At 35.0% G+C, this 15,041-nt stretch overlaps 1 protein-coding gene across 1 annotated transcript in view; it reads left to right on the top strand.

The window, feature by feature from the left end:
- The first annotated feature begins 5,185 nt into the window (after positions 1-5,185).
- Positions 5,186-15,041, top strand: part of LOC134671710 (murinoglobulin-2-like) — a 53,467-nt gene continuing 43,611 nt past the window's right edge. The window contains exon 1 of the mRNA XM_063529542.1: positions 5,186-5,585. Coding sequence (XP_063385612.1) covers positions 5,464-5,585 — 122 coding nt within the window. The 5' untranslated portion in view covers positions 5,186-5,463. The remainder of the gene's footprint in view (positions 5,586-15,041) is intronic.

Here is a 15,041-nt window from a genome sequence, read left to right as displayed (position 1 = left end):
TTGTGATATATAGTTGAATAACTGGTTTTTAAATATTATACGCAGTTTAGCTATAAAATTGATATACATCTACTTTTTCCATAAAAAGTGGTATTTCTTTGTTTCTAGCTCTTAAACCGTACATTTTTTTTACAAACAATGTTTAGTTGAATCATATTAAATTTAATAACCTTTCATTACATGTAACACACATGTATGTGTGACTCATAGTATAGCTATAATTTACATTTTAGGAAATTCGGCAGTGATTATTTGTATGACGTCATTATTCGTGACTGGGGGTCAATAAAGATGGTCTCCCGGCAGTTTTAGGACCCAGGTCATATTGATAATAACATACTAGAAGCTTACGCGGATTATCCTGAAAATGACCAATTTGGATTTTTTTAACTTTAATGCATTTGTATGGGCAAATATCTACATTTTGATGCATAATTTCCACATATTTGGCCCAATTTTGACTTGATTGATATCAACGTATGGCGTCAGACATCGTCTTTAATTTTGTAGTACATTGCTTTAACGTCCGACTTTTGGTTTGGTTGTAAAACCCAAATAATTGAATATTTTTTTACATCATTATGATTCTTTTGCAAATGGCTCTTAAACGGCTGAATATTTTGATACACACTGTATAAATGAAATATAGCATATTTAACTGGCTTTCATTCAATACCCCACACAATTATGTGCCGTGCATAGTTTGGGTACAATATGCAATATTCGCAACGAAACGGGAGTCATTTTGATGACGTCATTCCGCTGAAGTAGATGGCCGGCGCCGCTGTCTCCCGGCAGTTTTGGAGACCCAATGCCATGCCCAACAAGATACTAAAAGTTGGTAGCGGTTTCCGGCTCTGAACTATATTCCCATAAGGCATATGACTAAATGGTCGTATCAAAACCAGTTCAAACCCGCAACGAGTTAATAATCTTGAATCGGCCTCCCGGTTACAATATAACAAGGTGCGGCGCTGCTGACGGTACAAAGCAAAATTAATAACGTAAATTAAAGTGTCTTGTAATTAATCATTATCAAAGAGTTATGACAGACTTTGATTATCGATAAAGTACGATTTTTATTATATTGGTATTTAATGGTAACAACAGAAATTTCTCTTATTTAATGTTTTCCTTACAGTGTCACAGTGTTAGTGATGATACTTTTCAATAACTATTCCAAATTTTAGGTAGAGACCTCAAACGGCCTTTGAGAAAAAGGCACTTAACCGATTTGCAAGGCCGAAGTGATCCCACAGAGCACTGCGAACAGTTTTACTCTAAAAATTGGTTCATTTTAATAACGATTTTTTATATATATAATCTATATAATAGGTATATATATATATCTATAAATAAACCAATATCCGGGAAATCGAGCTTTGCTCGAAAAACATATAAAAACTCAAATTTGCGCGTTTTCCCAGAGATAAGACCTCTAGATCGATTTTTCGCCGCCGAAAACCCCCATTTCATCGAAATCGTTAGAGCCGTTTCCGAGATCCCCGAAATATGTAAATATACAAGAATTACTTGTTTAAAGATATAAGATTAATACCTGGGAGACCGAGCTTTGCTCGGAAAACATATAAAAACCAAAAAATGCACGTTTTTCCAGAGATAAGACCTATCTAGATCGATTTATAGCCCCCAAAAACCCCCATATAGCAAATTTCATCGAAATCGTTAGAGCCGTTTCCGAGATCCCCAAAATATATATACTATATGTATATATATTTTGGGGATCTCGGAAACGGCTCTAACGATTTCGATGAAATTTGCTATATGGGGGTTTTTGGGGGCTATAAATCGATCTAGATAGATATATACATATAAATAAATAAATAAATAAACAAGAATTGCTCATTTAAAGGTATTAGATATGGACACAGTAAATACGTAATTAATGTCAACCAAGATGCGACTTGTAACAGTTGGAACATGCGCGATGCCCTTCGGAGTGGACCAAGGCAAACTTGTGGAGCCATTATGTTACTGTTAGGTATATTAAATACACGGTGGCTTAAAGATAACTGCATTCCCGTTGCCAGGACGATTTTGGATTATACCTACTGAAAAATTTGAACTACAGAACCCGAAATTGCGAAAAATGTTTTGTTATTTACCGAATCCCAACAGAATCCACGCGGGCGGAGCCGCCGCCACAGCTATTATATCAGATATATGGCGACTGTACGCTGCGCGCAGCAATAGTAACTTACTGGATCAAAAAAATAATAATTTAAAACAAAAAAAATGTTTTTACATAGATCCAGTATGATTTACATATTAAATATATTTATTCGGCCGTAAGTACGTTTTCAAAATAAAGTATGAGTGACCCAAATAAATATATCAAGAGTGTGATCACATTCTTGATGTATGTATTTGGGTCACTTATGCTTTATCTTGAAAACGTGAGTGACCTATATATAAAAATCTAACGCCCTTTAGAAGATCTTAAGTGTTCTTACTAAACGTTTTCACTTTCTATATACAACACCATATTTTTACATATAGGTATTTTAGCTTCGTGCATATGGCATAAAACAACCGTTATTTGTATGTAAACAGACATATATTGTAAGTATGATTTGCTGTCGCGGTCGATGCTCGACCTATTAACCTAGCCAGGGGCGCTGAACCGTTTACTCTCTTTATAAATAATTAAAAACATTTTTTTATTTTTATCTTATATATAAATGTAACAATACGCCCCAATTCTAAATTCTCGATAAAACTAAAAGGCATACATACTATAGAAGTTTTAAAAATAATACCCCATACACACCTCCTAATTGCTATTCTCCAATATTTCACTAAAATTTAAATGAATACCATCATCATTGAAACACCAGTAAATTACACCACAAAATATGTTTCGCCAACGCAAATTACAAACATACCTAAACAAAAGATAAAACATAATGTCTGCTGTTTTGAATTAACATTGTTTATTTATTACGCACGATAATGAGGTTGCAATAGGGCTGCCCCATTATTTTAATACCAGCTACTGCCCGCAACTTTGTCTGCGTGGAATGACACAAACTGATAAAAATTACTCTATGTCCATCCTCCGGCCTCAACCTATAGTTCGTTTTTTTTAGCATTAGAAATAAGGTAAACAATCTTGATGTGTCTTTTAATTGAAAAACACATTTTAAAAATAAGTTACGCCAAATATGTAACAATTATGAATCTAATACGATCATTTATATTCTTCTGCTTTCATAAATGATAGTTACTGATTTTTAATAAGCGTTTTTCAATTAAAAGACATGCCAAAATTGCTTACCTTCTTCCAAGTTTTTTCTAATGCTAAAAAAAACGAACTATACATCCATACTAAATTTCATTTCAATCGGTTGAGTGGTTTAAGCTTAACGGGGTGACAGACAGATATACAGACAGTGTTACTTTTGCATTTATAAAATGAATAATGAATTAGAAATTATTATAGTCCAGTGGTTCATTTCGCGGCGTAACAGAGTAACGTAAGTCACCATTTAATTGTACCTTAATTTATCTAGTTGAGTGTGTTCATTTTTATCCCTTAGTTTTGAAACTTAAATTTACACCATTATTTAAAAAATAAGCAATGAAATCGTGACTTATTTTTCTTCTACTTCGTGAAATATTTTTTATTCAAAAATCATTATATTTGTTTATAAGTGCATAAACTCAATTTTGTTTACGAAAAGTGACAACCCTAAAAGTTGCGCCAATCAGACTGGACTGATTGATCTAATTGTGATATTGATGCAAATGATGTCCAGGGATTACAATCGGAACTAAATTCAAGATTTGTTCATGTATGTAACAATACTAAGCCAATACTAAAAGTGTAAAATATTACGAATTTACAGTTTTAATCTTACTATGATAAACTAGTACTTTAGTGTAGTCTTAAAATTTCAATATACCTAAATAAATGTACCTAATATCTCTAGCTATTCATATGGTTGTCATTACCACGCTCTTACCACGATTATATAATTATAAGTACTTACATTACTCACGTTTATTTGAATAAAGACTATAATTAGTCAACAAATAGATAAGTCCTCAGTGTGAGATTTAATATAGAAATCAGCAATATTTGAAAATATTTTTGTTTAATACATTAACTTTTTAGGGTTCCGTACCCAATGGGTTAAACGGGGCCCTATTAATAAGACTCCGCTGTCCGTCCGTCCGTCCGTCCGTCTGTCACCAGGCTGTATCTCACGAACCGTGATAGCTAAACAGTTGAAATTTTAACAGATGATGTATTTCTGTTGCCGGTATAATAAAAAATACTAAAAAGTACGGAACCCTCGGTGGGCGAGTCCGAGTCGCACTTGTCCGGTTTTTTTTTTCAAATTAATATTTATTTCGTTTCCAGTTGACATCAAAGAAGAATTGTATTCCATTGCAATAAATCGACATTAGATAGGCATTCGTACTTTTCGACTTATATTAATACTTCTATACAATCCAATCCAATGCAATCCTTTCGTTAATTTAGTCAAACGTCAAATGAGCTATTTGACTTGTTCTATTGAGATGCAAATAGCTGAGTACCGCCACAGAATAAATAATAGTACTACCGTACAGAAAGGAAGCTTCCTACAAAACCGAAGTTTGACAGCGGTTCAGGGTCGAATCAAGCTATCCCTTTTTAATACATGACACTATCCCTTTCGGCTATTTAGGGTTGTCAAAATTCAAGTGATTATCTTATCTGTGGTCGTGCACGCAAAAGGAAGTCAAGTGGTGCCAACCCTAAAAATTGCTCGGAGCAATGCTGAGCCGAGCGGAGCCGAGTTTGGCCGAAGTCAGGAGATTCGCACCCCTGGTACCGCTAGCTATCTAGCCTTATTCAGTCGATTATTATAGCCTTCGTTAACATGCTTATATGTTTTTTTTTGCTTTGTATATATACCATTAACTTAGTGACCTAAACTACTAAATGGACAAGAATAAGTTTTTTTTAATCAATTGCTTTTTGTAATGTTAAATTTTATTTTAAATTAATAAAAGCTTACTTCGTGTTAGCTACTTTAAAACACGAATTAAGTAATCTTATCAGCACCTGTCATCAGCAAAAAAACACAGCTTTTTTCGCATTAAAGATCGTCAGCAAAAAACGTTGACGACACCTGACGTGCTCGCGACCTTTGCGCATACGGTCAGCACGCTAGTCCGAGACGCGCGCGCATCCGGAGCGCGCCGGTTCCGCTTCCGAATTTCAAAAATCGAACGTCGATGTAAACAAATGACCGTTTGAAATTGGAACGTTATTTTGAACAGATTTTTTTTAACAATTATGATTTAAACAGATAATGATGAGTGTTTTTTACTGGATGGTTTTCTTTTGTTTTTCGCTTTGTGTAATATTTACGTGTCTTTTGTGATTTTTGTCATAATGATGGTTGTAGAGTTTTTTAGCGCTTAGTTATACAAATACATTTATTGCTAATGTGTAAAATGTGTGTGTATCGGTGTATTGTGATGATGTGGTGTGTTTTATTTATGTTAGTGTGTATGCCTGTGCATTCAAGTTTAATTCAAGTTAGCGAGGTGGCACAAAATTATACGAGGTAATTTCATTATTATTTAGAAAGACGCGAAATATTCAAGAATATTACCAACGAAAGAGAGTTCAAATTAGGTACAGGCACTTATTCGTCTTAATTAACCGACTTCCATTTCATAGAAGGAGGAGGTTCTGTATTCGGTTGTGGCTATTTTTTTTTTTCTATGTACGTTCACCGATTACTCCGACATCCGTAGTCCGATTTGAGTAATTCTTTTTTTGATCGAAAGGAGCTACCTCCGAGTTGGTCCCATTTTAATTTGGTTCTGTTCTGATGATGGAATCCATGAGGAATTGAGGGAACTCCTCAATTTTTAAAGGCACATGCATGGTGATTTGGGTGTTTTCTTAAGCAACTCGAGCATTTTCTCCCGAAAACCACCACTTTGATGAAGTAGACCTGATGATGATGATTGTTTTGATGATAATGATGATGATTTTTTAAATGTAGTACGTTCACCGATTACTCCGACATCCGTAGTCCGATTTGAGTAATTCTTTTTTTGTTTCAAAGGAACTACCTCCGAGTTGGTCCCATTTTAATTTGGTTCTGTTCTGATGATGGGATCCATGAGGAATTGAGGGAACTCCTCAATTTTTAAAGGCACATGCATGGTGATTTGGGTGTTTTCTTAAGCAACTCGAGCATTTTCTCCCGAAAACCACCACTTTGATGAAGTAGACCTGATGATGATGATTGTTTTGATGATAATGATGATGATTTTTTAAATGTAGTACGTTCACCGATTACTCCGACATCCGTAGTCCGATTTGAGTAATTCTTTTTTTGTTTCAAAGGAACTACCTCCGAATTAGTCCCATTTTAATTTGGTTCTGTTCTGATGATGGGATCCATGAGGAATTGAGGGAACTCCTCAATTTTTAAAGGCACATGCATGGTGATTTGGGTGTTTTCTTAAGCAACTCGAGCATTTTCTCCCGAAAACCACCACTTTGATGAAGTAGACCTGATGATGATGATTGTTTTGATGATTTTTTAAATGTAGTATGTTCAGCGATTACTCCGGCACCTGTGATCCGAATTGAGTAATTCTTTTTTTGTTTGGAAGGAGTTGCCTCCTAGATGTTTTCGTATTATTTTTGGTTCTGGTCTGATGATGGAATCCATGAGGAACTGAGGGAACTCCTCAGTTTTTAAAGGCACATGTAAAGTGATTTCGGTGTTTTCTAAAGTAACTCAAGCATTTGCTTCCGAACACCGCCAATTTGATGTAGTGCAAGTGTAGCCGTACCACGAGTTTGACATTGACATATTCGCTAAGTTAGCGACGCTAACGTCTTCGTAACTAACTTTTTATGCATCTCGCTCGCACTAATATGCCAGTACGAGCGAGATGCAAAGAAAGTAAGTTACACACACGCTAGCGAATAAATCAATGTCAAACTCTTGGTAAGCTGGTAAGGCTACTGATCGGGTGTTAGGGTTAGGAGTTAAGGGGTCGGGGATAAAGGGGTCGAGTAATGGTGGTTGTAGGGCTGCTGGTTCAGGGCCGAGGGGTACATGGATCAGGAGTTGATACGCTGTGAGGCAGAGTGATCGGGGGGGTTGAGAGATTGGGTCAGTGGCGATGGATTTAGTGTAGTGACAGTAATTGTAATTTCCCAGACGGACTCGAGAAAATTCCTGATTACATATTTATTAAAGTAGATACACGAATTTAGTATTAATCATGATGTTGTTTTTCATTCATGCGTCGCGTTCTTAACAATGCGTTAAAACTAAAAATGGAAAAATAAAAACTTTTTACAAAAAAAAAGAAAACCGACTTCAAAAAGGATGAAATAAAATATTATCCATTTTAAGTCTATGCGTTACCAACTGATATGTTTGAAGTCGGTGCCAAGCCAAGTAGTAACAATACCCGTCAAAAATAATCAGCCTTATGACTATAAATCCCATTAGAACTGTATTAATAACTATTATAAATGTGTAAGTAATTCTGTCTGCCTCTTTGTCGCCTTTTCATAGCTATACAACTGAACCGCTTCAGGTGACATTTGGCAAGAAAGTAAATTCCTTGAATTGTTTTATATAATGAAACGTAGTTCTCTGAATAAGGGACGGGAAATAACTTCAGTCCCAATCTCACGCTTGCGTGCCGACTAACATGGTACGGACTGTGCTAAGAAGGTTTGATCGTGTGTTCTGACTAACGCATAGACTTAAAATGGATAATATTTTATTTCATCCTTTTTGAAGTCGGTTTTCTTTTTTTCTGTAAAAAGTTTTTATTTAAATATAGACATTTGACTGGAGACTGACATTTGTAATTATTTTCTAGTGACTAATTTTTAATTTGGATGCGTGCTGTGAAGCCTGTGAATTTTCATTCTAATAATATTGTAATAACTGTTGACATTTGTAATTGTAATTCTGTAATTTTATATACTCCAGTATTTATTTTATTTTTTGATAACAATGTACATAATTTTAATTAGGTATTAAGCAATTCAATGTTCGACACAATAATTATTGTTCAGAATAAAGAAATAAAGAATAAAGAAATATAAGTAACTTAGGTTTTATAATATACAAATTCAAAATTTCATGGCTATGCGGCTTGCGACTTAATACTTTTTGAGTAAAAAACGCACCAAAATATAGAGTACAGTCACATCCAATAATATGTTACTCTTGGAAGGCCGCAAAAATATGTGACGCGCTCTGATGGCTCTACAAATAAGATCGTGTCAGATATTTTTGCGGCCTTCGTTGTGTCACATATTATTGCAGGTGACTGTATAAATGTGTAAGACATACTTAATCAATAAATGTACCTAATGCATGCTCCACTTCTAGTCGATATAGGCGTCTAGTAGATAGCCAGAAATAATATTAATATTGTTGTTTACAACAATAACACGTACTGACCAACAGACAGCCTATCTGTGTGATGCGTGTACCAAACAATTATTCCCGTAAAATGGGGTGAGTACGGACAAAACTGACATTCAAGCCTCGATAAAACTTTAATTTTATATGTGGCAAACTGAATTTTATACATAATAAATGTTCCAGTCGTTTGAATTTCATTTTTTATGATTTTGTGTAGTTCCATTTCATAACTTTAGAGATAAACACGAAAGAGTAAGAAATCCCAGGTTACCCCGTAGTTGGGGTGACGACGGATTTCCTACTTCTTTGTTGAATCGACACTTCGGGATTATGAACATTATACTTACAGTACAGTCGACGTCAAAGATATGTGTACATTTTTCGCCTTATTACAATGGTGGAAGGTGCAAAAGTGTAAACATATTTTCACCACACCAGCTCGGAAAGGCTTACTTTGCGCTTCAAAAACGGATAGCAAAGTTGCATTTTATTCACATGTGAGACAAAGTAATCAAATGCAAATTTTGAGTTGTTTTCTTATGTTTGCTGATAGAATTGACTTTTGAATGATGATTTTGGATGATAAATATTTAATAACATTCATTTGGATTTGATTTGGTATGATTTTGTTTGATCTTTTACATTTAATATTTGCTTTTGGCTGGTGTGGTGAAAAATTTTGTGTTTCACTCGGGAGCAAATTTTGTTTAACCCTCGTGCTTTGAAACCCTCGCAACGCTCAAGATTCCATTTTTCGAACCACTCGCTACGCTCGTGGTTCAATTTTGGAATCTTTCGCTTGCTCGGGTATCAATATTAGCACGAGCGGTTAAACAACAACTTTGCCCCCTTGTAAAACAAATAACTATTTTAACGTCGACTGTACAACTGGACGCAAACAAGCTGTTGAAGCTACTCGATTTGACGGCCTCCTAGCCCAGTCGGTAGTGACCCTGCCTACGAAGCAGGAGGTCCCGGGTTCGAATCCTGGTAAGGGCATTTATTTGTGTGTTTATCACAAATAGTTCCTGAGTCCCGTTATGGATGTTTTCTATTCTATGTATATATAATCGTCGTCTAGTAACCACAATACAAGCCTTATTGAGCTTACCGTGGGACTAGATTGATCTGTGTAAAATTGTCCTATAATATTTATTTATACAGGGTGTGGCCTGTAACACGAGCAAATAATTAAAACATAGATTATACTCCTCAAACGGTGATACTTTAGTTCAGCAACTTTTAAAAATTGTGAAGTATTCAGACTTCCTTCTTTTTAATACAAAATAAATATTATCTTCAATGGACGCCATCGCCATGCCATATCATTGTGATTGACGTTGCTTGTCATGCCTTAATCATAACAAAATTCGCAATACATTGCGTCTTAGAATAAACTTTAAAGTGTATTAAAAATCAAACCACAAGTTATTTTTATAAGTTGCTGAAAAAATGTTGGTCAGTATGAGGAGTACTGCCTACCAGTGGCGGCGCGTCCATAAAAGCCGATTCCCACCGGCTTGCTTGTTTTTGGACGTTTGAGCAAAGTTGTAAAAGCAATTATGTAAGCCAAATTAGCCCCGGCTTGCCTATGGATATGTTTGACGCGCCGCCACTGCTGCCTACAGTTAAATTTTTTGCTCGTATTACAGACCACACCCGGTATATCATTAGTAACTAGTTGAAAACGATCCACTTATAATTTGTTGTATCTCTGACAAAACCCGCTACTTTTAGGGTTCCGTACCCAAAGGGTAAAACGGGACCCTATTACTAAGACTTCGCTGTCCGTCCGTCCGTCCGTCCGTCCGTCTGTCACCAGGCTGTATCTCACGAACCGTGATAGCTAGACAGTTGAAATTTTCACAGATGATGTATTTCTGTTGCCGCTATAACAACAAATACTAAAAACAGAATAAAATAAAGATTTAAATGAGGCTCCCATACAACAAACGTGATTTTTGACCAAAGTTAAGCAACGTCGGGAGTGGTCAGTACTTGGATGGGTGACCGTTTTCTTTTTGCTTTTTTTTTGTTTTTTTTTTGCATTATGGTACGGAACCCTTCGTGCGCGAGTCCGACTCGCACTTGCCCGGTTTTTTTTCCTTCCCCAAGCTTTTTATTACGTGGGACGGGATGACAGCTAATTACTTCTTTACGATCGGAGTAGACGTAAAAAAAATTATACGTGATTAAGTCCCGTTTAGCTAGAGCATAAAGTTTTATGGCATTTAATTATGATTACAAACGCTAAAGCGGATCCCTTAAGACATTCGTTATAACATATTTCAAAAGTCTTTAGTCTGAGTATGCTTTAGCATTAGCATAGCAGTGGTGGCCGAGTGGATATGACGTCTGACTTTCAATCCGGAGGTCGCGGGTTCAAATCCTGGCTCGTACCAATGAGTTTTTCGGAACTTATGTACGAAATATCATTTGATATTTACCACTAGCTTTTCGGTGAAGAAAAACATCGTGAGGAAACCTGCATACATCTGCGAAGAAATTCGTAGGTGTATGTGAAGTCCCCAATCCGCATTGGGCTAGCGTGGGGACTATAACCCAACCCAATAACCCAACCCAAGCCCTCTCGCGCATGAGAGGAGGCCTGTGCTCAGCAGTGGGACGTATATAGGCTGAAATGATGATGATGATGAAGCTTTAGCATCACCGTAAAACCACCCAATTAGGTATAGTCCAAGGCTCCCAACTATTACTAAAAAAATTTGACTGTAGGTATGCGGTTGAAATCAAAGAAAATAATAACTTAATCATGACCAGATGTTGTATGCCAAGTATAACCAACTCATTCATGAACTGGAAACTGTATCCCATTCATTCAAGTTCGTTGGCCTGAACGAATGGATGATTCTCTTGGTAATAATTATATAGATACTTAGTATTAAAATATTTGAACTGAAAGTCAATAAAATGTTAATAATAATATGTCAATAAAATGGAGATGATGACCGCGATTTTACCTCGATTTCCTTATTGCCGGCCTCAAAACTAAACTACTAAGCAAGTATATTGGTCAAATATGTTTCTCATTGTTGTATGAGAAAAAATAAAACCGAATTCGTCCCACAAAACTGCATAAAATAAACTTCACAATTTTTGAAGCCAGAAAATAAGACTACATAGATCATATTATACCTAAGGTCTTGCGCAAGATTTTACTGAATTATCAAAACAAAATTTTCATTAGAATCCACGTCAGCTTTGGTGAAACCTACACCTAACCTATAGGTACCTACAATGAAAAAAATAATCAAGTTTTCGTGTCAAAGATATTTAAAATACGCTAACATAACAGCAAATGGTAATGAATGATTCATATAGATGAGATGACCTACATTAAAACTGATTTCCTCATGCCTTTGTCGTGATTTCCGGATGACATTTTGATGCCATTCAATCATTTATTGTACATTTAGATCTAGATACCGATACCTCAATTTTATAAATTGTACCAATATTTATTTGATACCTATAATTTGAATTAGATCTAGAACTTTTCCTGGAAAAACTGGTGTTTCTTTAATACATAGTTATAGTGATGTGCCGTTCCCTGGAAAATTCCCTTGGTGGGAAATTTCCCGGAAACGTTCCCGGGAAATTTCCCATATGAAGGGAAAGTAGGGGAATTTTGAAATGGCGCATAGATATGCTATTTTATTATCAGAAATTCAGCCAACACTTAGCATCTTAAACTTTTTAAAAAACATAAACTGCATGATACAGTTTATGTTTTTTCTTGTCAGTTTATTTTGAGATACAGTCTGTATCTCAAAATAGGACAAGATTTATTAAATTCATATTATGTACACATTATCTTTATAGATTTTTCAGATTATAGGTACTCAAAAACTGCAGTTCAAAATTGTTAAAAAAATTGTATCATGTTCCAATACAATATTTATTTTGGCGATAAATTGTCCGAACTCTGGTTAAATAAGATTATAGTCCTAGTAGATCCTGAATAATTCCTGATTCACTGTTTAAGTTGGTTCATACACGGAAGCAATCACTACAGATTATGCGCCAACGCAACTGTTTTTGCTTGCTCGCACAATACAGATCCGGCGCAGTAAGATAACTAATGTTTGAACAAGATGGTTTAGCCAAGTGAAAATCGTCTATAGAAAATGCTAATAGAAAGTTAAATTATATATGAAAATTATGCCTTTACTTACTACTACTTATTAGGTAAAAAACTTACGTTAAGCCCCTCTTGCATGTAGGTGGGTACAATATACGAGTACGTAAGTATGTATATATCGTCGCCTAGTACCCATAGTACAAGCTTTGCTTAGTTTGTGGCTAGGTCGATCTAGCTAGGTGTAAGATTGTCGCCAAATATTTATTTATATTTTATTAATTTTCTTACTATAATTATCTTCCACCTATTTACCTAAAACTACCTACAAGGTACCTTACTGCCTTACTTCTGTGTTCTGTACTCAACAGACGGTAATCCAAACATAATTGTTCCATTCCATACAATAGCAAAACATGACTCCTGAGAATCTTCATTCCAAACATACACATGCGGCCAACGGCGGCGCCACTGTTTAACAAATAATTCAATTTAGTATGAAATATTATGTTCAGTTTTGAAATGTACACTATATAGGTGTACCTACGTGACTCAAAGTAGGTAACATACGTGCTCCAAAAATTTATCTATGCCAGTGGGAAATATACATTAGGTGTTCTTTTTAACCGACTTCCAAATCCCAAAGGAGGTTATCAATATGTCTGTGAAGTTGGCATATCAAAGTCTAGCAGATCACGTTTTTATTGGAGTTCTATTAGCATGCACCGTAGTTCTAGAGTTCCTGATACTTTTTAGCAATAGTTCTGGCATTTTTACCGTGCAAACCAATACTATGGAATTTTACAAAATGATATGCTAAGTTCACACACTAGCATATCATTTTGTTGCAAATGGGATAAAATAAATATGCTCGCCTCGACACATGGTAACAAAGAGTTCCTGATACAAAAAAGGCATATTTGAGAACATTAACTACAAATTTTAAATAGATTTTAAATTATATGATATGCTAAGTTCACACGTGCTATGCTGATGTCATTTAACAACGCACAGACATAAATTTGTTGTCAAACGAAAGCTCTTGCTCTATTGTTTACAGAACTTAGGAGTTCTCGCTTCTAAATCAAACGAAGAAGGCATACAAATTTAACTTTCATGAACATCAAATAAAAAAAAATATTTTAAAAAGTTCTTAGCGTATTTGGGTTTAAAATGACAGCTGTGCGTTCTATGTACACAGAACAGAAGCGCCTGGCCCTCGCTTGACCTATAAAGTGTAGAAAACCATTATTTTTGTTTTTTTTTCAATAACGAGGAAAATAAAGATGTGCTATGCTCAAACGTTTTCAGGAGATTGAGGCTTGATTTTTGGTTTGTATGATAGCTGTGTGTTCATACTACATAAAACAGCGGAGTTCCGGGCAATGGTTCACTTTGAAATAAAAATAAAAATTAAGTTAGGAATTTCGATTTAGTCAATTTATAGGAGTGATATGCTGAAAGGTTTTCAGGAGATTTAGGCTTGATTTTTGGTCTTGTATGATAGCTGTGTGTTCATACTAAATAAAACAGCGGAGTTCCGGGCAATGGTTCACTTTGAAATAAAAATAAAAATTAAGTTAGGAATTTCGATTTAGTCAACTTACAGGAGTGATATGCTGAAAGGTTTGTATGATAGCTGTGTTGTCGTAGTATATAAAACAGCGGAGTTCCGGGCAATGGTTCACTTGAAAAGAAAAATAAAAATTAAGATTGTAATTTCGATTTAGTCAATTTACAAGAGTGATATGCTGAAACGCTTTCAGGAGATTTAGGCTTGATTTTTGGTCTTGTATGATAGCTGTGTGTTCATACTATATAAAACAGCGGAGTTCCGGGCTATGGTTCACTTTGAAACAAAAATAAAAATTAAGTTTGTAATTTCGATTTAGTCAATTTACAGGAGTGATATGCTGAAACGTTTTCAGGAGATTTAGGCTTGATTTTTAGTCTTGTATGATAGCTGTGTGTTCATACTACATATAAAAAATAAGTTCAAAAACTAAAACCCGACTACTGCAAATCGCGCTCTAAAAAGTATAAAACAAGATAGAATTCTTATCTGAAATTATTAAACAGGAAATATTATAAATGTTATCATTTTTTTAATAAAAAAATACAACGTTATATAATTTACTACAATTTTTATATATTTACAGAGATATTCAAAGGATCTCCGTGGTCGTATGCCAGGATTATAAACTTTAAAGTAAAGTGGCATACGACCACGGCTATCCTCTGAATCTAAACTTCTTCACGCAAAATAATAAATCTATAGGTATATATAAATGCAAGTGTCCTGCTGGTTCTGACTGACTGACTGATTCATCAACGCAATGCCGAAACTACAAAAGATAGAAAGTTGAAAGCACACCAGATTACATTTATAAAGTGTATACTCATACTCATACTCATACTCATTTATTCATAATATTCTTAAAATATTACATGTCAACATCAGAAAATAAAATACACATTATTATCACATTATTGAGAATAATAAA

The sequence above is a fragment of the Cydia fagiglandana genome, chromosome 16, assembly GCF_963556715.1.
Source record: "Cydia fagiglandana chromosome 16, ilCydFagi1.1, whole genome shotgun sequence".
NCBI lineage: Eukaryota > Metazoa > Arthropoda > Insecta > Lepidoptera > Tortricidae > Cydia > Cydia fagiglandana.
Note: the sequence above shows the minus strand (reverse complement) of the source record. Positions and strands in the feature narration are given on the sequence as shown.